The following is a 24,533-nucleotide window of genomic DNA, read 5'->3' on the forward strand; positions in this document are numbered from 1 at the left end:
CTGCATAACACACAGTTTCATTGGAGCAAAACACTCAAGCACAAACTCTGAGATGAGATCTTTCTACTCTAAAGTGTGTGGCTATAAATAACATATGGGAACTGAGAACTTTAACACTTTATCTCGCTGATCGTTGCATGAATGAGCGATAGAAGCATATTTTTCATTTCTCACCAAAGATTTTTAACCCCTGTTAACGCTATAACTAAACACAGGAAGGAAGCTCGAGAATAGAAGAACAAAGTGTACCGCTTGCATAAAACCCCTAAATCTTCATGTGTGGTTCAGCACTGCAGTGAAGCCAGCCTGAGGGTCTTTGCAGAAATGACGCAACCTTGCAAAAAGTTGCCTTTGTGGTCCATAGAGGATATTCAGAAACAGCTGACTAGAAACTCTTTCGACTCACAGCCATCTCTGAGCTCTTCTCTTTCCTTCATTTAGAATATGATAATTAGATTTAGATTTTCAAGAATAAACAGCTTTGGAAACGTTCAACCAAAAATCTGCATACTTTCCAGTGTCATCCAACCCACTACGGCATGCAAACATCAGTGGCCATGGAAACACCTCGACACACTCAAGAGTGTGAGACACCCTCTCTCCAATCAAAATCAACAACAGCTTATGCACTTACAACTTTTATTGATCATATTTATTAACCATTATTGATATATTGCTCAGTCAATGTGACCATTGATCATATTAATATACAAACAGATTTGAAAGAAAATAAATATTTGGATTCAATCTACTTTTCTCCTAATAGAGAATTATATTAGTGTTCACTCAGTCTGAAACTCTTCTGCAAAACTTTCCAAAACAACAGATACATTCAAAATCAAATGTGATTTAACAATGCCAAGCAGACAGATTGCACTGCAACGAAGCTCTGAGGGTCTCAGGGTGGTCCAGAGACTGCTGGCCTCTTCACATCCCACATCCCCAACCGATCACTGGATTTTGAAGAGGCCGAAATAGTTGCCGTGAAAGTTTTTGCTGAGCATATTGGGGTGCGAGACGTTGACAAAGAGGCGATCGGATTCCTTGAGATGCTGAAGCGAGCCGATGTGACTCCCGGTCATCCACGGCTGTCCGCTCCCCACCGAACAGAAGCCCTCTCGGTGGTCTTCCATGATTGTCCGGTTGTGGCTGTTCCTCTGAAGGCTCATCTTGTGAACGTAAAAATCTTTGGGGTTGCACTCGAGTGAAAAAAACTCCACGCGGGAGTAAACGAAGTACAAACCGGTCTCGTTGACCTGAAGGCCGCCGTCGATGTACTTGACTCCTTCCGTGAAGGCCTCGCCGAGTTTCGATTCCCACTTCAGAATTCCAGAGGACGGGCTCTGGTCTGCACGACCTGAACAAAATATCCAGATTAGATACTGTTTTTTAACAAAAAAATGTAAACTGTCAAGTTCTTACCAAATCTTACCTATCAAGTGTGCAGCAGACTTTTGTTTGTTCCTGTTTAGCTCTGCAGGATTTAGGCCTACAGAATGATAAGGAGAGCAATCAGGTCATCATGTTAACCAGAGAAGATTTAGCACAGGATGAAACTGATATTTGATAACTCGCTCACACAACTCACCAACTTGTTTCTGTGGAGCGATGCTCTGCATTCGTGAGGGCATTTCCTGCCATTGGAGGGAAGAAAAAAAAAGGGATGAAAAATTGTACAAAAAAATACTCACGCGGATATTTAGTGCAAACATAGATATATGTAAAGTGAATTATCTATTAGTTTCGAAAAGAGAGACTGGTGTTAGACTTCTCTAACATTTGAAGTAGAGGATTTCCTGTAGCCTTATGACCAGTGACCACAAGCTTTTTTTTTTTTTCTCACAACAGTGTCCTACTCAGTCACGTGCACACTATGGAATGGAAACTGAAAAAGTATACTCTCATGAGCCTCAAAATGATTCATATTACATAAATGATAAAACTCTTGGCTGCTTTCCATGTGTTGTATGAGGAACCAAAGCTTCCATCTCCTCCAAATACTGTGATGTGTAAATATATGTGCAAGTCGGTATACCGTGATGCATTTAAGCATTTCAAATTTGAAATAAAAGTGCATAATTCTCTGAGTTTATTTCCTAAACATATTTATTTCATACAGATGTAGTTCATCGCATTAACCAAATATTTCACTTTTGCTATTTCTATTGAAATTAAATGTTACTGTATAAAAGATTAGAAATTATAGATGTTTTAAAAATACACCTTAGTTGATATTTTGTCACTGAATAAAATACATTTTTGATTCTCTAACTCACTCACACTCTCTCTCTCTCTTTTTATATATATATATATATATATATATATATATATATTAAATTACAATAAAATACACTAAGTCATAGTTCTTACCAGTGACAGCCGTTCCATTTCTCTCTGTAACCTCAGGATCTGATAGGCTCCCAGTCCCAGGGCTGCAAAAACCAGCAGGAGTATCATTATCAGTACCCAGGCCATCCCAGCGTTCATTCTCCCCAAGCCTCTTCTCTTCGTCTCGGCCCGGGCAGGGGGGAATGTCCAGCAGGGCACCAGTTGCGGCTCTGTGTGTCTGGGCATCTGCCGATGGTAATACCGAGGTTGTTTAGGGTGACCCCCGCCGGAATCCACCATGAACACCGGCTGGGACGGGTGGCCGGAGTTACCGTTCATGTCTGCAGAGCTCAGATCTGTGAGTCACGAGCGACTATGTCTTGAGAAAGGTAGTGCTGAACATCAGTTTTAAAAAGGTCCTGCAGTGTGGTTAAGACTTCCCACCCACACTTGTGCACACACACACACACACACACACACACACCGTCTATCTCACTCTTTCTCTGTCTCTGATCCTTTCTTCCTTTCTCTCAAGCACACTCATGCACAGGAAGGATTATCATTTATTTTTTGTATCAGCATTTGCATGCATTTGTGGCAAAACAATATGCAAGACGTATCTGAAAAGGGTATAGCAATAGTGACATCACGGACAGGAAACCATTCATCTCGAGTCTTCTGTGCACTTGCAGGCAATAATTGCGCTCGCAAATGTAGCATATGAATAAAAGATTCACAACTTAAGATTCGTGATCTACTTCTTAAAGCAACCCTTTAGCCCAAAAGGACAATTTTGTTTTTTTTTTCATACAAACTGATTAATAAAAAATAAATGATAACAGGATCAGTAAATGCAATAAACTGGACTGAATTATTCAATTAGAACCTGGAGTTTGGACTACATCTATGGTGATTTTTAATATTTGCAGAGGAACCAGCCTTAACAAACTGCGATGCTGTACCAGAAAAAACCCTAATATTTTGTAATATTTTGTTCCATAAAAGGAATCAATTTAGGAATGAACTGTGCCTTTTCTTGGCACAAGTTTGGTTTGAGCATTTGATTAGTAGTAGTACATTTTTTGTATTAATTCGATGGCACATCCATTAATGCACTAAAACAAATCAAATCATGCTTTACTGTAAGTCTCAGGCTCTTCCGTAGGTCAGTGTGACATGTCATCTGCATATGAGGCGAAGGGTTGCCTGTGACCTAGAAAGAGTTCTTCAGAAGGGCCACATGCCTTTTTAAAGACCACCAGCATCCTGTCAGTCATCACATAATGCACTGAACATAAAGGTTGACTGAGAATAGAAACTTTGTCGAGTTGTGAGATGGGTTAATTTGTGACATGGCCTGCTGTGTCAAACCCACCGCTCATTCACTGTCTGATTGTGTGACATACTGCATCTAATCCTCCTATTTTTATGCTTATCCATTTAACATTAAGGATTTATTTATTTTTTATTAGATATTTAACATGGTTAAAGAATAGAAATGGTGACCGATGGCATTATTCTATTTTATGTTCACTATTTCTTTTCTCCAATGGATTAAAAACAATAGAGATGGGAGGAAATAGTTATGTTACACCACATTAATAAAATGTTGCACAGAAACCATCCTAAAGTTGATCTTGTGATCATTTTTCAAATATGAAAGCATATGATTTATACAATGACCAGAGACTGTGCCTATGCCTTTCTTTCAGATGCAAAATCTATAAATGGCAAATAAATGGTTTCAGCTCTCTTGTAAATGACTAATTAATGTCAGGTTTTCAAGCAGAGGCGTCCCATGTATAATCTTTCCAGACAGACGAGTTTTTACAGCGATGTGCATGTCACGCGATTCTGTTGAGCTTATGAACGCAATGACCAATCAGAGGTGTCCAGATGAGTCACCTCTAAAATGCTCGTTCAATCAGTGAGTCAATTCTCTCATCAGAAACATCAAAGTGAAGATCTGTCTGTAATATATTGATGTCATAGTGTAAACAGCTTCAGTGATTTTAATGGGAGTTTAGAGAGTGCTTGACTTAGATCCTCAGTCAAAATGTTCTTAATGTAAATGCTCTTTGCTCTCTTTCTATGATTAACTTGCAGTGTTTTTATTCACATTCAGTCAGTCGCTTTAAAAATATGTTTTGGCAAGACACCCATATACACCCAATTAATTATGTATAGTTAGATTACATTAAAGCTCCCGAAATGCAAAGGAATGACCAAACTGCATAAAAGGTTTTTAGTTGAAAACAGTGTTGTTTAAACACCTTAGAGTTCCAGTAGTAAAAAAAAAACGAGTGAATATTTTTCTTTGTTCCTATTCATATGCTGTCTAACGATTAAAGAGATTTGCTCGAGGGTTTGTAAACAGTGATGCAGCGGAAAACGAGTTTCAGTAAACCCAATTACACATACCACTAAAGAACAGGAGCTGCCACATGAAACGGCCTGTCTGCGCATATGAGTGTGTTTGCGCGCTTTCGATCTTGTAGCATGCAATCTCAGGGGTCTGCATGAGAATGGTTAAGACTATGACAGTGAGGTGAATAATGTGGTTGAAACCAAGCGAGGCAGGAAAAGGCATCACCTTAAACCCCTCAACCCGCTGCATGCCCTTTTGCAAGTCATCGCTGCTAGGCCTTCCCGGAAAAATCTGCCATTTTTGTCAGCAGCTCGGCCTCAGTCTCATATAACCGCTCATACGACGACTGTTAAAGCATTAGTATTGTAATAAATTGCTCGACATGTAACGTTCTGCGCTCCTTTTCTGCCCTCAGTACTGTTTTAAGTCCTTGGATGCCTGTTTGCATTTGGAGTTTCAGCCCATGCAGTGTAAACTCCCCAACGGTGGAAATTTGCATTACTTCCATGAGCAAAAGCAAAAGTGGATCAAGTTATGATTTAATCAGTCATTTGAGCAGCGATGCCACAAAAATCGTCAAATGGAATATTGTGATCATGTAGCACGCATGACGCTGCAAAAGCCAGTAATTAAAGAACTTACCATAAAGGATGAGGTTTGCAGTCTTCAATACAAACCATTTTCAATACAGTTATTATATATAAACATTTAATTCAATATCTAGCCTAAAAAAAGACTTCAAATAAAATAAGCCATAAGTCAAAATGAATAAAATAAAATAAATAATATATTTAATAATAGTAAATAACATCCTTTATGTTGTACTTTTAACTATAAGTAAACTTAAACCTAAATAAAAAATGATATGGACATGTTATACACATAATGTGTGAGTACTGTGTAAATACAAACACATTTAGTATATATTTTGTGTGTGTGTGTGTAAAATTTCATACATTTTCTTATTTGTGATTCATATTTTAATATTCCTAAATTGTTTGAAAATGTTGCATATTTCCTATTGCTATATGCTTTAGATTCATATTTAGTTACATTTATTTATATTTAGGTTGCACTTTATTTAACAATATGTGCACTTAGATGTATTAACCTAAGAAGTTACTAGGTAATATAAAGTAACTAAATGGGTTAGGCTTAGCTTCGGGCGGGTTCAATGTTACCTAGTTACCTAGAGGAACAGGACTGTAAAAAAAAGTGTGACCAAATTATCAGTTTTAAGAGCAGCTATAATTCATCTATACTGAACTCAATGAGGCAGTTATAATAGCTAAGTTTCGATTATATTGATATATGTATTTAAATACACACGTGTCATGACTAGTCATTGTAACGATGTGGGACGTTCAAAACGTATACCGCAAGCAAAGCCTTTTCCAAGGCATTTCAATGTCATGGATGACAAAAAAAAAGAGCTGAAAATGTCATAAATTCTGTAAGGGAAACTTTGTCTTTTTTGATAACGGACGTGTGCAGCAGTTGCATCAGTTTTCATACTTCACCTCACAGGTATGGGAAACCCTGTCTGCCGTGCGAGAAAATGTAGCCAATGGCACTAGAAGTCACACGCAGACATTCTGAATGAGTAAGACATCACCGCCGCTGCTTGGCAACAACGCTCTGCTCTTGCTCAGTTTCCCAGAAGTGTCGCCTGCTAAGCAGTTCTTGATGCTGATGTACGAGGGGTTTTGGGGTCGGATCGTGGGCCGCAGTGCGAAGCCCTAGTTCTCTTACCAAACTGTTGGAAAAATGATGCATTATTGGTGAACACAGACATCTTTCTGTCTCTCTCTGACTCAGCATTTTAGCACGTAGTGAACTTTTAAAAGTCTCGCAGTCATTTTAATCAGGCCTGTTGTGGAGCACGCACTATCAAAATTCATGTCAATCTGAAACTTTGGGGTTTGCATAGAAATACTCTCACATAATCGGTTCAGCGCACTTAAGTGCATCAAAAAAGGCTTCTTTCAGCGAACATGATTCTTGAATTGACTTAGTGGCGCTTTAATGATTATAAACCGTTACATTAACAGTTTTTCAGTTGAGTGTTTCGTTTTCTTTATTTCTTAAAGCGCCGGTCCATGACTTATTTTGTCAAGTACAAGTGAATATCACGTAAACAGAATGTTTGCAGCATCAAACCTGTAAAAACCTATGTGGTTGAAATTGAAACTTTAAAGATTCCGAAGATGAGCCCTTCAGATAAACATACATAAAAGTAAACACTTCATATTTTGTTTTTGACAAGTTATCGCTTATATCCCATTGAGAATTCTAGTCTAACCACAACTAACCATTTCCGCTCTCTTCTTAGCACTGCTTAACGCATTCATAGCCTAGACTAAACTGGGTTAAGACAAATATTATAAACACACAAACACAGGTGATTTACAGCTTTCAGGTTTCACTCGAACATGTTTTACTTTCAAGTTTCACTTTCGTGCATCAGATATAGTTTGAATATCAAATGTTAAATATTAAAGGGATAGTTCACCCAAAAATGACAATTCTGTCATCAGTTACCCATCTACAGGACACACAGATGTTTTGAATGAAACCTAATAAGAGGTTTCAGTCTCCATGTTGAAAGACCAGGTAACCAAAGGAACCCATATCAACTGAGCGGTTTAATCCAAGCTGTTTGAAGGGACTCTTTATTTGTTTTATTTGCAATATAGGCTTTTTATTAGATATATAACACATGCAGCAAATCCCATATGACAATCACAGATTTTGTGTCACATGATAAAAACAAACCTCACTGGTTCTTGTGTGTGCAAATTAAATCTGTTCATCAATAAAAAGACTTATATTCAAGCTGGTTACCTGGACTTTCATTGGAGGGACATAAACCATTCAGATTTCATTCAAAATATCTTAATTTGTGTTTCCGAAGATTATTCAAAGTCTGGGTTGACATGAGGTTAAGTAAATGATGACGGTTGTGTTTACGAGCGAACTGTCCCTTTAAATGTGCAGCGCCGTGCATTCAACTAAACTACATCTCCTCCTCTGAGGACGAGGAGTAGCAGCCGAGTCCCAGTAAATGTTCAGATTTACTCTGGGCTGTTTCGGCCCCGGGAGGCTGAAGCGTCTGTGCCAGCGGGAGGCTGTGGAGGTTGGGCAGGCCGGTGAGCAGCACTCGTGTCAGTGTACCTGTGTCTTGTTGCTGCCCGGCGAGAGCCACGCGGGAACTGGCCACCGCCACGGCGAGTCGGGACTGATCGAAGCGCAGCGGGAGGTCCTGGTCTGGGGGCTCGGGGGCTTGGGCGGTAGCGGGAGCTGACTGGGCGTGTAGTTCTTGTATTATAACAGTCTGAGGTATGTGGTTTCCTGCTTTCTCTGGGTCTATGTCCTCATTAACATCCTCTTCCTCTCTGCAAGGACTGCTTGGGCCGTGGAGGCACAGTTTTTTAGCTAAGAAAAAAAAAATGATGACTACAATTATTTGCACATCATTTTCTATTTAGGTTTATACTGTTCTACATTAAGGTCTACATGTATTCTGATGTTGACATGGAACCTGGAAATACAAATATTCTGAGTTATTCACCCTCAGGTCATTCATGATGTAGATGAGTTTCTTCATCAGAGCAGATTTGGAGAAATTTAGCTTTGCAATCACTTGCTCACCAATGGACCCTCTGCAGTGAATGGGTGCCGTCAGAACGAGGCCAAACAGTAGTTAAGCCACCAATCTATACTTTAAACATAAACAACTTTTTAGCACAACCTAGTTTGCACTGACCCTTGTTTACAAAGCAGTCTGGTGTAAAATTTAACTGGATCAGGTGCACATGTCCTTGTGGAAAAGAAATCCTGTGTGTTTTCAGCGGCTCAGATGTCAGGAGTAAATGACGACTGTTATGATCATTATTAAATTCAACAACAAAGCACCTTAATGGCATAGGAGACATTCTTGTCTATATCTGCTCTGGCATCGAAACATGGCAGATCGTTTCCATCTCACTTAAGCTAAAACGCTGGTGTCTGAGGTCCCTTTTAAAGTTAAAACACTGTAGTGATGGAATTGTTTCTTACAAATATGTATCTTTTCACTTTACTAGTTGTAAAATTATGGACTGGATTACTGTGGATCACATGTAGATTACCCATGGATTACTGTTTTTTTAATCAGTTTTTTGGACTCTCATTCTGACGGCACCCATACAGTGATGTAATACTAAACTTAGCATTCACTGGTAAGCAAGTGATGTAATGCTAAATTTGTGCAAATCTGCAAAACTCATCTACATTTTGGATGGCCTGAAGGCGAGTGATTTTTCAAAAATTGTTCATTTTTGTTTGATAAACTTTAGACGATGTTGGCTTTGTCAATATTGACTGACAGGTGTTTTGATTGCTGACTGGATCCTGCCTCCTCTTGGCATATGCTCGAGGCTCCCAAGGCTTGTGTTTGCAGGTAGGGTCCAGGGAGCGTAGTTTCTTGAGGAAGCGTTTGTATTCAGTCTCCAGATCCTCAATATGCCGGCGGAACTCGTCTATCTTCCTCTCAGGGTAGTGAGATAACTGCGACTGCTGCAAAACACGGATGCAAAGCTGTTAACTATTCTCAGCTATCAATAAAACGACAGATCCAAGTCTTCTTCTAACCAAATGTGTGAGACTCGTAATCAAATAAACCACACATTGCGTTTTTGGATTTGTGCTTGACCCAGTTCATGTCAATTAAAATGATCCTGCTTCAGTGTTTCCCTCAAACTTACACTCTATGTGTGGCAGCACTTCACCCATCTAAGATAGATGGGTGAAGATATATATATATGCACATTCATTCTCTGCCAGCAGGAGGTGTTTTTGGATGGGAAAAATAGCCATTTTTATCTTGGGAACCCTGGCAAAAACATGTATATGACCTCACTGGTACTCGATTTTACCAGGAATCCCTCCTTAAAAAGCGACTGGAGTTTTGAGTAGCAATTAGGCAGGTTTTGATGAAAAAAACTGGCAACCCTGGTATAGACCTTTTTCACATTTTTATGTTTTTAAGCAGGGGAAGTGGTCATAGTTGGGTTAAAGCTGCAGTCAATATTTTTTTGTGTTTTTATATTTACAAAATGTATATAATAAGCAAGCGCACCATGAATCCATTTTCCAAACTGTGTTTTTGGCTTGTCCTGAATCAGTACAGTCCACCTATAATAAGCGTTTACATTTGGAGCATTAAGACTGGTTTGAGTAGGTACCAGTACCTGTGTGAATCGTCACAGACATTAAAAGAGATAAGTAGCTCTAGCTGCAATGTTCCTCCACAAGACGCACGCAATTCAGAATCGGGAGAGTAGCACAAATGAATTTTTTGGACAGTGTTATAAACTTTCAGTCAAAGAAAAAAAAAACTTATCTCTATTTAACACCCTCACATTAACATTAACTATTTTTGTGTTGTTGTTTTCATTTAAATGTAATCTATTGATTTACATTACAAAAATTATATAAAACGTTTTCAATGATTTACGATGCTGACGACCGTTGAAATGCATCATAGCAGGTTTGTGAAAAGGGTCCTCGTTTTTGCCATGTTGAGAGAAAACAGGAGTAAGTGCAGAGGCGTTGTGTGAACGTGATGCAGGTCTAGACTATATGTGAACATGCTATTTCTTATCTCACCTGCAAAAAAAAAAAAAAAACTGATTTAGTGTTCCTCAAAATGAATTAAACCGTTAAAGGCAAAATAAAAATGTTATACAAACTTGCTATAAATCAATATGTTAAATAAGACACATTTTATTTAAGTATTTAAACTTGTTTCATATAATGTCTATGCTATTGATCTTCGATGGTCCGATTCAAGCATACTAATGACACATTTGTTTTAAATTTTTGATTTTGCTGAATAGTAACTTTTTATATTAAAATCAGAACCATAACTTTTAAAATATTTATTATTCTCATAGTTACTTTGAATTAAAAATGTACTTTATTTTAAAAAATATGTATTAAGTATATTAAGTATGAATTTAATCAGTAAGTATGAATGTATATAAATTTAAATAATAATTGATTTCATGTTTCATGTACAGTCATGGCCATACATTTTGGCAAATATGATCAAAGAAGGTTGCAAAAATGATTCTGCATTGTTCATTCTTTGCATCTTTAACTTTCTTTTAAAAATCCCAAACAACGTGGTGATGTAGGTGCTGGTTAACAATTATTTTTAAGGGTTTCTGATCCAGTCAGTTGCGTAATATTTTATGTTGATTAGAAAATTCTTAATTATTGCCCTGGTGGTGGACATGGGAATTATCACTGGTTAAGCTCTATTCTTAAAGCCAATCACTCATTTGTGAAGCTTGATTATCCTTTAAATTTCAGTGAAACAGGAAGCCACGGCTGGACAAGTCCGTAATCAACCTGAAGTGCTCAGAATTGTGATTTTATATAATATATATATATATATATATATATATATATATATATATATATATATATATATATATATATATATATATATAATATATATATATATAAAACAATAAACTTCAGAAATATTTTACTCATAAGAATTCTAAGGCTGCCATAAATTGGGTCCAATGTGTATTTGAGAAAATTTATTTCATAATGATATTTCCCCACATTTTAAAGCCTTATTATTCATTATTCCTTTTTTTTAGTGTGTTTTGGGCTTTTTTAGGCATTAATAAGAATAGACGTCTCACGAATAAAATCCATTACATACCAGCAGACACCATTATACAATAAAACCAATGCAATTCCTATTATACCCATTAAATGTATTACGTTTTGTACTGTGTTTTAGGCAGGGATCTTGATCGTATGGGTGCCAATATTTATGACCACGACTGTATCAGTGTTCAAGAATCGGAAATGAGTTGGTATTATTTAACATAAAGCACAAGTGTGTTGCAAAGTGGTTGAAAGTTGCACCTTCACTTATATTAAATACATTTTTCACGCATGTATGTATGGTAGTATTTCATTTATTTATTTGTCATCTTTATTTTGTGCCTCAATAAGTGTATTCGCCGACAGATGGTACCATTTCCCTATTTTTCCCATGTTGAAAGTATGAAGAGTACCTGCAGATAGTACTCGATCTCCTTCTTGATGCTCGGCATCCACTTCTTCACCGCTGCCGCTGAGTTTAACGTCCCCTGCGTGTCAGTAATGTTCATTAATATAATGTCAACGGCATTAACTCGTTTTAACGACTTATGGCAACGAAAGAGATATCTTACAAGCTTTGGCCTTGACACGTGAACATCTTTAATGCGACCCTCTGGGAATAAAAAAAACAGATGCGTTATAATAAAATGCATATAATAAAAAAATGAATGCAGCAAACTGACCACGTGCACAACGAAGCGAGAACTTGCTGGCTTTACGCAGACATTCGCATCTTCCGTCATTTCACGTTAGGAGCCATTAACTCGGTGTAAATAAACCTGCAAATGCGTCTCGTACCCTCTCTCTCTTTCTGGAGCCAGAGGCGATTGAGTTTTCCGAGCTGCTTCTCCTCGTTTCTCGCCATTCCCAAAGCACTTCCGTCAACACGGAGTCACGTGACAAGGACAGACAGACGGGTCACATGACACGGCGTTTCAACCTACGTACAACTTTTAACACCGCGTGTACAAAACATTGCGTTTATACAATGCATAAAAAAATTGTTGCTTAAAAAAACATTACGTTTATATACGTTGTATAACGTTTAGTTGTCACAAGAACAGTTTGCGTAACTAAAACTAACGTTTTAAAAAAGAGCTAACGTCCGTTACGCAAAAATGGCGTTTTAAGTGACAAACCATCAATTAGAATAATCTGGTGTATTCTGTCCAAAACTGATATTTTCAGGGATGAACTGGTTGATGTTAAGCGGCTTTTGAAAGCTAGACTTTGCGTGTTTACAGAAATGTACTTCTATAAAAGAAATATACACTGAGAAATATGTAGCTATTACAGTTAAAAGCGTGATCATATTGACATAAGATATTATATTGTTTATCTAACCTAAGAAATTACATTTATTTTCCCATATATTTAAGTTCCGGGTTTATTTCGAAGTTCCCAAATGCTGTGTTTGAGGGACACCTGTTGACGAAGTCATGAATTGCTTTATTAGGAGGATCAGCGAGAGGTAAACGTTATAACCATTAAATCACGTGTATAACATCATGTATAGTATACGTCATGCTAATTACGTACTGTTTCTAATACTAGTCTGACAATGCTAAAAAGTGAAAGCTGCTAATCGGTTGAGGTAGCTTTCTGCCAAACACATTTAACAGGATCCTGTTGCATGTTTAGTTTTATTTCACAAGGAACATCTTCTTCTTCAGCAGGGTGCTTATGTTCTGGTGAGCCTGCGTATCCTCTGCCTCTGCCACCTGAAGGGCTGTTTTATTCACGTTGTTGGTTGCCTGTAGGTTCGCTCGTTCTCCGTTTGTCCAGTTTATCAGCGTCTGCACTGCTCCGACGCGGCCGTCGCGGCAAGCGCAGTGCAGAGGTGTATCTTTATTGTTGTCCAGGCAGTTGATCTTGGCCCCGTTTTCCAGCAAGAAGCCCACCAGCGTCTCATGACCGTGCTCTGCAGCTAAATGCAGCGGAGTCCTCCTCCACACGTTCTTGTCATCCACAATCCTGCTCTTACCAGACGAGAGAAGAACGCCAGCTGCTCTTTCCTTCCCTTTTTGAGCAGCATAATGCAGAGGAGAGCAGCCATCCATGTCTTTAGCTCCGACTTTAGCTTTACCGGCCAGCAGCACTGAAGTTGCCTCGGGGTGTCCCTCCATCGCGGCCAGGTGCAGTGGGGTCTTCTTCTCTTTTTCAGTGGCATTGGCGTCGCTCCCAGCAGCGAGTAGGAGCTGTATGACGCTCACGTCACCTCGTGCTGCCGCCCAGTGCAGGGCTGTCCTCCCCTGTCGGTCTTTGAGGTGGATGTCGGCCTTGGCCTCCAGCAGCTGGGCGACTGCTTCAGTGTGGCCGCTCTGGCTGGCGAGGTGCAGGGCGGTGAACCCATCCTGCGTGATGGAGTTAATCTGAGCCCCCACACGCAACAACAATGCCATTAGTGCTGGCTGGTTATGTGATGCACTGAGATGGAGAGGGGTCTGATCTTTAGGGCCACTGATGTTTGGGTCTATGCCCTTATCCAGCAATATCTGGGGTAGAACAGAGGATTTAAAATGTATGTTCAAAATAAATGTCACTTAATATTGCTGAATATTGCTTAATATTGCTGAATGGTGGTTTATTAGGTTTATTTTTTTGTTGCCCAGGATGATCACCCCAAATATGATGAGCTTTCATCACTGTGTTTATTTTTGCCCTATGCCCTATATAATGTTTACATGCACCCCTTTAAGGGACCAAGAATGTACTGGCATTTGTATAATTCTTAAATAAAACGCCTTGAAACTGTGATAATGTAAAAAAACATATTTTCAAAATTTTGTTTGCCATTATAAATATATATATATATATATATATATATATATATATATATATATATATATATATATATATATATATATATATATATATATATATACAATTTTTTTAATAAATTACTACTTAGTAATAACAACAATCAATTTTATTATTATTATTATTATTATACATTTTATTTATTAGTTATTGGTTTATTGACTTTATTTATTATTTGTTTTTATATTAAATACTAGGCCTGGGCTGTTAAAAAAAAAGAAAATAATAATAATTAGCCTATTGATATCTGATCAAAAAGCACAATGAAACAGTAAATATAAAATACATGTAACTAATAACAAATTCAGTAACCTAAAGTACATAAATAAAAATAAATTAAATTAAGTTACATTATTCAATTATTATAAATTTAACTCTGGAAGCCCTAAAGTTTCAAATCTTGTTGTCAGTTTTCCTGCTTATTGTGTTTTTATTCTCAAATCTTTTTTTGATTTAATTGTTTGTATCTAGATATCTGATCAGAAAGCAGAATGAATATGAAATATATGTTTCAATATCTAATAAAGTAAATGTAAATAATAAATATATACTTGTGGAGTCCTTATTTATTTATTTATTTATTAATTATTAAGTCATTTACCTGTGCGATTTGCATGCTTCCGCTCTGGACAGCCAGGTGCAGACCAGAGATCTGGTTTGGCAGTCTTTCATTCAGTCGGGCCTTTTTTGAGACCAGTACTTTGAAGGCCTCAGCATTCCCCAGCTCTGCGGCTAGAAGCATAGGTGTGTACTGAAGCTCATTACAGCTATTAACATCGGCGCCATGATCGACAAGCGCCGCCACGACCCCGTCCAAGTTCCTCCGCACCGCTTTAAAAAGAGCAGCGGTGATCTCGTTCTGAGACATGGACTTCTGGACGTGCCTCAGAAACAGAGTCAACAGAGACTTCCTGTTGAGCTCGAAAGCAGCGTCCACGATGGCAGAGTCCACCTGCGCTCCGGCCTTCAACAGCACGGCGGCGGTTTTCTCATTCCCGTGCCGGACAGCGTGATACAGAGCCGTCTTCCTTTGGCCATCCCTGGTGTCTGCTAAAGCTCCGTTTCGGAGAAGAAGCTCTGCCAGTGTTGCGTCATCCTCAATGGCCGCCATGTGCAGAACGGTTGTCTGATTCATAAGGCTTTTCTTCTCCTCGTGCACTAGAGCTTTGAGCGTACTTTCGTGTCCTTTTTGAGCGGCCAGATGCAAAGGGGTCTTTGACATCAGGTCAGTAGCATGGATGTCGGCACCAGCCTGGGCAAGGGCCTGAGCAACAGCAGCGTGGCCTCGTTCTGAAGCTCTGTGCAGGGCAGTACGACCCTCCCGGTCCTTCAGGTTCAGTTCGGCGCCTTGCCTGAGCAGAAAGTACACGATGGCCTCCTTACCATGTTCAGCAGCGAGGTGCAGCAGAGTATCGGTTGATGACAAAGCAGTATTGACATCCAGTCCTCTGAGAAGCTCCTGGAGGAGATACAGATCGCCTGAAGATACGGCTTTGAGGATGGCAGTGTGCTCACTTTCACATTCGGGGATTTGTTTGATTCGTTCTGTTGAGGATGCGGCCTTATTCGCCGGAGACTTCGGTTGGGTTCTTTCAGGAGCAGCTTCCTTGGTGGGTTTTGAGTATTTGACAAGACCTTGCTTGTCCTTCTCCAGGAGATATCCTATCAGCTGTCTCCGTGCGTCTCTGATGCCCTCATTAACCCCACCTACGTAAGTTCTCATGTGCTGGTAAAGGTCAGGTTCCACTCGTTTCAGACAAGGGTAGAAGAAGATGCGGCAGGCGCGCTCTCCTCTCGAGATCAAGATGTTCAACATCCTGCAGTTCTTTTCTTCTCGTGCAGAGATGCTGGACATCAGCGCCCGGCTGTCGGGTTGAAGAACGCCGTTTGAAATGAGGAGATCCACCAAATCTTCTGTATTCAAAATGCCGCTCACCAGCTCGTTCTTCTTCGTCCGTATGACTTCGATCGCATAAGGATTGGTAAAGCTGCTTGAGCCCATGTCAGCCCCTGAAGGAAACCAGTGAGCTTTGGAAAAGCAGAGCTCTTTCTGAAAGAACTTTATTGTGTCTTTATCACTAAGAACGAATTGTATCTTGGCAACGAGATATAAAGTAAACAAAAGTAAAAAAATCAGCAGTACGTTTATAACATCCTGATGAAAATGATTATAGTTTAAAACCATGAAGCAATAAAAAGCACGTTGATGATCTATCTTTTTATTTATTTGATAAAATGCATAGTCAATTTCTCTGTTTAGATGTCCTGCCTTATCTAATATTACAAGAGACCTGCTACATGGATACTGTAACCATGACATGGGTTGTCTTTTGTATTTGAGTTTATAGTGTCTGAGCAACAGTGCAGTTTTTCAGATGTTATACCTTGTGAAAAAGACGTGAGCTCAATTGTATTTCATTTGCACTTGTATTAAACTAATAAATTTAAGAGGCCACCTAAGTGTACTTAAATTATGCATGCATAATATATGTATAATTGTATTTATAGTATAAATTATATGAATAAACTTTCTGTGTGTGTATATATATATATATATATATATATATATATATATATATATATATATAGTGTGTGTGTGTGTGTGTGTGTGTGTTAAATTAAGTTCCATTTAGTATATATTTTCAAGTATTTTTGTAATAAGTTCCTTTTTAAAGTATGCTTTTTTAATAAAGGTCTGTTTTTTTTTCCTTTTTTAAAATATGTAACAATTGTGTGTAAAATTGTGATTTAATTGTGACTGGACTGACACTTTTTCAACTATTGTACATGAACAAAATGGACCCTTTTTTTTATTTACTTATAAAACTCATTATGTTGTTGTCATCTTAAAGAGAACATTTACTCTCATCACTTGCCATTGTTTAATCTAATTGTACTTTAAGTAGGCTGGCTAGAAAGCACAGAATATATGCGTTCTAGAAAAGTCTTTGCTTCACTTTGTGTTAATCTTTTGGTCACGCGTTGGATCAGCGATCAATCCCATCTCGATCCCAACGCTAGAAGCGCACTACAGGTCTGTCTGACGGTCTCATGGAGATTAGTCCGATCCGAGGAGTTCCTCTTCCCGTAATACACGCCCACCGCTTCAGATGACGTAGGTCTTCCGACCGCGCGCTTGCCTAATATGGATAGGTAGGTGCCGCTTTTCCGGTATGATGTCATCGTTTGCCAAGTTTGGCCAGTGAAATAAGGGGATCCAAAAGATGCTAAATATTAATCTGTGTCGGTGACCTGAATATGAAATTAGAGCTTTACCTGCCTCCTTTGTGTGTGGTGATACGTCAAATGTAAAGAAAAAAAACCGAGGCACTTTGTGGGCCATAAATGCGAATTAAACACATTTCATATGTACGAAAAGGTCGAGTACAATCATTTTACGCACGTATATTAAAGTCTTTAATTTAAATAAAGCAGAAGTTGCTCGGAGCAGTATCCCAGAAACTGAAATCTTCGTCTATCCATGGGGCTGCGCTTCGGTGTCCATCTTTGCTTTTAAAAGATGCACTATTTGGTTTCTTTAATATGCTATACAAAAAATAAAATGAATTAATATTTTTCTATTACATCATTATTATTACTTTCAAAATACCACATCGCTGTAACCTCTAAATACTTTTTTATTGGTTTAAAAAAAGAGGTTCAGCAGTATATTCTAAGTGTTTCATCTTACAAGATCATCTTAAAGCTGTTAAAACAATTAATTTAGTTTATATATATATATATATATATATATATATATATATATATATATATATATATATATATATTAGTTTAAATGCTGCTTTGTAATGTCGCCTCTTTGTACGTAATGTTGATGTTAATGTACTTTATCTTTTAAAAGGGGACGGGCTCCCTCTGCTGGTACAAAGAGGAATTGTGTTTAATGAACATTTGTATGCAACCCTGCACAAACCATAGAGAACTTGATTTTTTTCAGCGGACAACAACGTGCCAGCGTCTAAAGGAATGCTTTGTTTCTACAGTTTACTTCTACGTCGCACGATGGTAGTTGTTAATCGTCGTGTTATTGCATTTAAAAGTTCATCATTTCTGTTTGAATGTTTTAATTTAATTAAGCCAGTTTGCATTCAGAACACACTGTTATTACCAGGCTGCTATTGAATAGCTAGTATGGTTTCAATTGATGAACATTTCTTTCACATCCTCTGCTTTGCCTATTCATCCCCAGTGTTTGTGGATTTTGCCAAACAAGCAGTCTCTCCCAAAACATGTCACTACAAGTTTGCCTTGGTGAACACACACACACGCACGCACACACACACACACACACACACACACACGAGACCTCCATTAAGTCAAAAGAGACAGAGTTTTCGTTTCACATATTTTATTACAGTTCATAAATATCGATTAGTTTCTGAGGTGCTCAGAAAACGAACATAAAAAATTATATTGTACTTTACTTACAAATGGTAAACTTAAGTACTCCCGGTTGATCCTATTTACACATAACAATGAGTGAAACCTCATTAATGAACTTTTTCAGAAAAAAAAGAAACCGCTGAAGCTGGACTAACTCAAAGAAAAAGTCAATTCCATTCAGTTTAAGAACAAAAAGTACAACGTGTAACTCAGAAGTCAGGCAGCTTTTATCAAAAGTTTAGCGGACACAGCTTCCTGCTCGGTGAGCCGGACATGTATATCCCCATCGTCCCCCGTGTTCCTCCTATAATACTGAGCGCTCCTCTGAAGCGTATGGGTCCATGCACGACCTGGTCGAAGTGAACAAGGAGAAGTCTCTTTTCTCGTCAGAAAGTAAAGCGTGTAACAGAGCGAGTCTCATGCCCTCTGTCTCTGTCGGACCGAGCTCTTGAAGTTTTGCACTTCCCAAAAGTCCAGTCGGAGCATCCTTTTTTCGGCAGGCGGCCGGCCGGACGCTCCCGGTCCCAGCGGGCTCGCGCCGGCTCGCAGACGTCCGGCCCCCGAACCGTGTCCCTCGCGTCTATTAAAGTGAACTCAAACGTCCTTCGGCTCTTCTCAGAAAGTCTGCAGCTGTTGCGTCAACATGAGCTGGCAGCCGCTGTTGACGTGGTTCATGACTTTCTGCTTGAGCTGGGCCACTTGCTCGCGCAGCATGTTCGCGGTGGACGCCAGCTCGGAGTTCTGGGACTTGAGGGTCTTGACTTTGTCCTCCAGCCGGGAGATCCTCTCCAGTTTCCTCTTTCGGCATTTGGAGGCGGCGATGCGGTTCCTCATGCGCTTCCTCTCGGCTTTAATCCGCTCCTGGCTCTCCATGTCGATGGGGGAGAGGGGCGGCGTCTCGCCGGGCATCTCGGGCACCGTTTGGGGCTCCTCCTTCAGCGCCTGAAGCCGCGGGTGCTGGACGGCGTGCTGCGGCGGGGCGCCGCTGTAGTTCATCGGGGGGTTGGCGGCGCCGATGGCGGGGTTGAACGTGTTCAGGTCCGCGTACACGGGAGGGTCGGAGCGCATGGAGGAGCTGTACGCCGCGCCGCCCGCCATGGACGAAACGGGTGCCATGCTGCTGTTGATGGTCGTCTGGGGAGCCGAGGTGACGCTGGGCATGTGCTGGTGGTGCAGCTCGGCCAGCGCCCTCACGAAGCCCTCCGCGAAGCCCTCCTGCTCGTCCGTCACGTTCTTGGGACACAGGAACTGGGTCGGAGTGGGCGTCGTGGTGATCAGGCCGTTGCTGGACTGGATGATGAGCCGCTCCAGCTCGGGCGAAGCCAGCTTGAGCAGCCCCACGTCCGGGGAGGTGAGGATGTCGTTGGCTTTGGCCCTCAGGTGGGGCTTCAGGTTGCCGGCCGGGTCGGTCAGATTCAGCGTCATGTTGTGTTTCAGAGCCTTGTGGTTGTATCCGAAAGCAGCGCTGTCATGCTGAGAGAAAGCGCTGTTTAGAGAGTCATCGTAGAAAGTAGTTTCCATCTTGGTAGACATAGAAGAGAAAACGAAACGTTTTAGTTCGGAAAGCGGTCTGTGTCGCAAACTCGAGCAAGTGTCCGCTTTCGGGAACGATCGCCGCGCTCTCGGAGACAAAAGCGAGAAGAATCGCAAAGTTCGTAAACTCCCCCGTCCCGCGAGAAACTTACTGCGTAAAAGTTACCGCGCAGCGCCCCGAACTCTTCTTCTTCTTCTTCTCGCGGACAGAGCGCTCTTCTCCCTCCGCGGCGTCTCAAAGAGGATAGCGGACAGACGGCGCTCAGCCGAAAAAGTTTTCTTGTTTATTTTAGCTCGGGCTGCCTTGCCTAGATGTTTCGCCGTGGCGAGATCTGTATACTCTGAGCTTCTCCAGCGTGGAGGCAAACCTTATCTGCTACCGCTGGCCCACTAAAAATAGCAATGATGTCATGCACGCCGTCTCTTATTGGCTGGAGGCGATTTACTGGGCGTTCCAATTTCAGATAAGGCGCGTTGCCTAGACGACCACCCAGAAGATTCTTCTTCTCGCGGTGGCTGATGGGATGAGGTAATGCTGTAAGTGGTGCATTGTGGGATTACGTATTGTTTTTGAATATCTGGTTACCCGCTTAGCTGTTTTAGACCGTGGCGGCGGCGGGACACAAAGAAGCCGAGTTCAGTGTGGCGCGCTACGTTTATAACGCGGACTTTCGCTTTAACGGACGTCACGAGGTCTCGTTCGAGGAGAGGCGAGCGCGCGCGCTTGAGAGTTGGGCAATTTCGCCCGCGAGTTTCGCAAGACTCCGTCCGTCCCGTAACGACACGTGAGCTGTCAGCTTCGATACAAACGGGGGTTGCTTAGAAAGGTTAGGACGCACGCTCATGTGGCGCGAAGAAACGGGGCAATAGTCCGCTGTTTTATGGGAAAGCGCATTTGCTCCGTCAGCCAATGGTTTCGAAAAGGGGCGTGTCTTATTATGGAGTGACAGCGTGCCACAAGGTCCATCGGCCGTCTCCGTGACAGTCCTTAGAGATCCTCTCAAAAGTACACACGCCCGTCTGAAACGTTCCCGTTCGGACCCCAACCGCAAACCGATCGAATTCAACGTGACACTCGCTAAATGACTCTTAAGAATGATTCATTTTTACTTCGGATTCGGTTTGTTTTAAGCCCGTGTAAAGACGTAGTCACGTGTTTATTTGCGCGTAGTAATAGGAAGGTCGCTAGTAGTATGTGTGCGGCTCTGCTTGTTACTGTAACTATTACATAAAGCTTTATCGGATTCTATAGTCTCATGTGGGAAAACCGCGAATAACCAAAGCAATCAGCGATAGTGCATCTATAAAACGGACGCGATCGTTTTTACTGACCAGCAGGACTTGACGACGGTCTCTGGCTCGTTTCACTTCGTTGCGACAGATCAAGCGGTCGAGCACGTAAATACGACATTAAGCGTCACTCAATGCAAATTATGCACTTTAATACACAGGCTCTCTCTCTAGTTCAACCCTCACTTTATTTATTTTGTAGACATGTGACCTTCAGCGTTAAATCAGTGCTCAATCGCTCTGATGTTATTTCTATTCCAATTCAACCTAAAAACAACATAATTTTACAACATCATTTAGTGAGCATGCCCAAAGTGCATTTAGAGCAAATCCAAGATACAAATAATAAATATTAGTATAGTCTACATACGAATATGCAATGCGTTATGATGATGGCCATAATGATTACTTTACTACTAGGTTACTACTACAATAAATGAATACGAGAATCACGAAATACATAAACTAAGCTCCATTTTAGTGAAAAAAGAGCCAGCTTACGCTTCTCAGTTTAATATTTAGATTTGCTTAAAAAAATACAGAAATTAAATTAGTTAGACGTGGCTTTGGGTGGCTCATGCAGTATTTACTGTCAGATTTATTGGAATTTCTTTAGGGTTTTTGAAAATGTTTTATCGTTCATAGTTCAAGTGCACAAAGGTCAGATGAGGGTTTTATTGTAAATTAAAGGTCACGACCAGATCGAAGCATCCTGCATCCTCTTTCTGATCATCACTAATGCAGGCAGCAGGGGATGTCCAGGGTTACGACAGAGAGAAGTCATCTTTGTTTTTGTACTAAACAGAAACTTGTTTGGGCAGCACAGCTCAGACCGTACGTAGAAAACCGTCCCGTGAAACCAGTTCCTCCTCGCTCGCTTCTTTCCTTTTTTAGCTTTCCTTGTCACCTGTAGGTTTCCCTTTTTAAGCCAGATGCGTCTAGCGTTCGTCTTAAAGTGACAGTCCGTCACCGAACATAAACCGCGTAGAGCGGTTACATCTAGTCGGCGACTCCAACGTACGTTCTCTTTATTTTTACATAGGCTTTTGTGTATACGCAAGAATCTCAATGTTTATGTCGTTGCTAGTTATATCTTTCGGCGTCTGAGCCACCCAGGTAGAGGCTGGTTCGTGGACGGGGTGCCCTCGCACCCCTGGAAAAAGCAATTATTTATACATCGGTGTATATAATCTTTAATATGGCTGTTGGGTTAATATCAGATATCCATGGTGTGTTTTCTTTGACACGCGGCCTGTCGTTAGTTGCAGTAACGTAGGCTCCGGCCGCCCGGTCGTCTCAGCAGTGGTCCGTCCGTCCGTGAGGAGGGTCTTGTGTAAATACGGCCCGGTCGCCCGCCTCCGAGACGCTGCTGCAGGAATCGCCCCCTGCCACTGAATGCTGAATTTGGGGAACCCGAACACACGTGTGAACGTACATGTTCAATCGGGTTCAAAAGAGTTTAGTTTCGTTAAAGGGTGCGCTCGCTTCACTTTCTAAATCAGCCGTGTTTTTCATTTAGCATTCGTGGAATGGGAACGCTTTTTGTTTTACTAGAACTTGTTTGTCCGTATATAACATTCAGACACATCCTGTTCTAGGTCATGCCTGAAAAGGAAATGAATCCAAACGTTCTGGAATTAAATGCTTCGTTTTTATATTTGCATACCTGAAATATGTATATGTATATATGTAAATGTATTATGTATATATATATATATATGTTTATATATATATATATATATATATATATATATATATATATATATATATATATATATATATATATATATATATATATGTATGTATGTATGTATATGTATGTATGTATGTATATGTGTGTGTGTGTGTGTGAATTGTCATATCTAAATAAGTTTATAAGCATAAAAACATTTCTTAAATATATACATATAATAAATATACACAGTATATACATACAGACCTGTATATTTACAACCTTTATGTCTTTTGTGTCGATGTTAGTTAATACATTTATTCATAGTTAGTTCATGTTATTTCTATCTAATGTTAACAAATACAACCTTTAATTTAAAAAATGCATTATTAAATATTTATCCAAAATATTTCCATCCTGAGAAAAACATTCAAATGAGATTCGGCAGATTCATGCAATTTAACCCAGTTACTGACTACATTGAGACTGTGTAGGAATATCAGAATCTCGACTTGATAACATATTTTCAGGACACTGGTGCTGTTTTTTTGGCTTTTATCTCTTGACTTTGCTGATTCTCATTTCAAACAAACTGTGTTTCTGTGTTTTAGAGATGATTAGCGTTTGTCTTGTTGTACGGCATTATAACAGACTGGCTTTCTTCTTAGCAGTTGCTTGAAGAGAATATTCAGGTAAAATGACGCATTCGAATAACAGTCATTATATATAAATGAGCCGTTTTCTTTAACGCCGGAGCCGCTGTGCATTGAAGCCTGTGAATCATGTTATATCTGAGCTTGAGGAACAGCTGCCCGGTCGTGTCCTCTGCCCCGCTGCGCCCCGCTCCGTTTTAATGCCAGTCTGTCCGATCCCTCATAAAAGCCCATTGTGGTCCCAGGCCTGTCACTATGTGTCTGTAATTAGTGTTCTGTAGTTCATTGCCCTCGAGCCCATGGTCAGAAATCACCAGGGTCCTAATGGAGGGCTGGCCAAAGGTCACAGAGTAATCCTGTCGTAGCCAAGCCATCGTCAGGAGTCCGCAGCCATCTTAACGACGTCTCCTGCGTCAGAGTCAGACTAAATCAGAGCACTGGCGCTGGCTGGACGGACTCAAAGAGCACACTGGACAGGTACGCCTGTGGGGGTCGTAGGCTTTTTTTGTGCCAGAGAATAGGCTGTTTTATGGATCACGTAATAACCTAATTTTTAGGGACGCTTGCCTTATCTTTGCTCATGATTAGGGTCAGGGGTTTGTTCGAAATCGATTGAGCTACAGACATGAATGGTGCATTAAAGTTTGCAGCTTGAGTAGAAATTTCCTATTAACTACTTTTAAGACTTATGACTTTCAGGTTTCACCCATAAAATGATAAAATTGACATTTTTGACATTTTATATTATATATATATATATATATATATATATATATATATATATATATATATATAT

General features: G+C 40.2%; 4 protein-coding genes across 5 annotated transcripts; all 4 read right to left on the bottom strand.

Moving 5' to 3' along the window:
- Positions 1-625: 625 nt before the first annotated feature.
- Positions 626-2,997, bottom strand: faslg (Fas ligand (TNF superfamily, member 6)). The gene is made up of 4 exons (XM_043219114.1): positions 2,371-2,997; positions 1,589-1,634; positions 1,433-1,489; positions 626-1,357 (listed from the first exon to the last, which is right to left on the bottom strand). The coding sequence occupies exons 1-4, from the start codon at positions 2,665-2,667 to the stop codon at positions 951-953; spliced, it is 807 nt and encodes a 268-aa protein (XP_043075049.1). The 5' UTR covers positions 2,668-2,997; the 3' UTR covers positions 626-950.
- A 2,840-nt stretch (positions 2,998-5,837) lies between these two features.
- On the bottom strand, positions 5,838-12,256 carry si:dkey-86e18.1 (uncharacterized protein LOC557342 homolog). 2 transcript variants are annotated; one of them, XM_043219116.1, is made up of 6 exons: positions 12,164-12,256; positions 11,938-11,978; positions 11,779-11,853; positions 9,064-9,253; positions 7,871-8,131; positions 5,838-6,452 (listed from the first exon to the last, which is right to left on the bottom strand). In XM_043219116.1, exons 1-6 carry the CDS (start codon positions 12,228-12,230, stop codon positions 6,445-6,447), a joined length of 642 nt encoding a protein of 213 aa, XP_043075051.1. In that variant the 5' UTR covers positions 12,231-12,256; the 3' UTR covers positions 5,838-6,444. The 2 variants fall into 2 exon arrangements, with proteins under 2 accessions (XP_043075051.1, XP_043075050.1); XM_043219115.1 differs by lacking the exon at positions 5,838-6,452 and having other exon boundaries at positions 6,756-8,131.
- Positions 12,257-12,543: 287 nt separating this feature from the next.
- On the bottom strand, positions 12,544-16,385 carry LOC122324580 (CARD- and ANK-containing Inflammasome Adaptor Protein). Its single transcript, XM_043219112.1, has 2 exons — positions 14,787-16,385; positions 12,544-13,860 (listed from the first exon to the last, which is right to left on the bottom strand). Exons 1-2 carry the CDS (start codon positions 16,368-16,370, stop codon positions 13,009-13,011), a joined length of 2,436 nt encoding a protein of 811 aa, XP_043075047.1. The 5' UTR covers positions 16,371-16,385; the 3' UTR covers positions 12,544-13,008.
- A 2,152-nt stretch (positions 16,386-18,537) lies between these two features.
- jun (Jun proto-oncogene, AP-1 transcription factor subunit) lies at positions 18,538-20,478 on the bottom strand. Its single transcript, XM_043219113.1, has 2 exons — positions 20,275-20,478; positions 18,538-20,110 (listed from the first exon to the last, which is right to left on the bottom strand). Exon 2 carries the CDS (start codon positions 20,108-20,110, stop codon positions 19,205-19,207), a length of 906 nt encoding a protein of 301 aa, XP_043075048.1. The 5' UTR covers positions 20,275-20,478; the 3' UTR covers positions 18,538-19,204.
- Positions 20,479-24,533: the final 4,055 nt, after the last annotated feature.

The sequence above is a fragment of the Puntigrus tetrazona genome, chromosome 20 (genome assembly GCF_018831695.1).
Source record: "Puntigrus tetrazona isolate hp1 chromosome 20, ASM1883169v1, whole genome shotgun sequence".
Classification (NCBI taxonomy): Eukaryota; Metazoa; Chordata; class Actinopteri; order Cypriniformes; family Cyprinidae; genus Puntigrus; species Puntigrus tetrazona.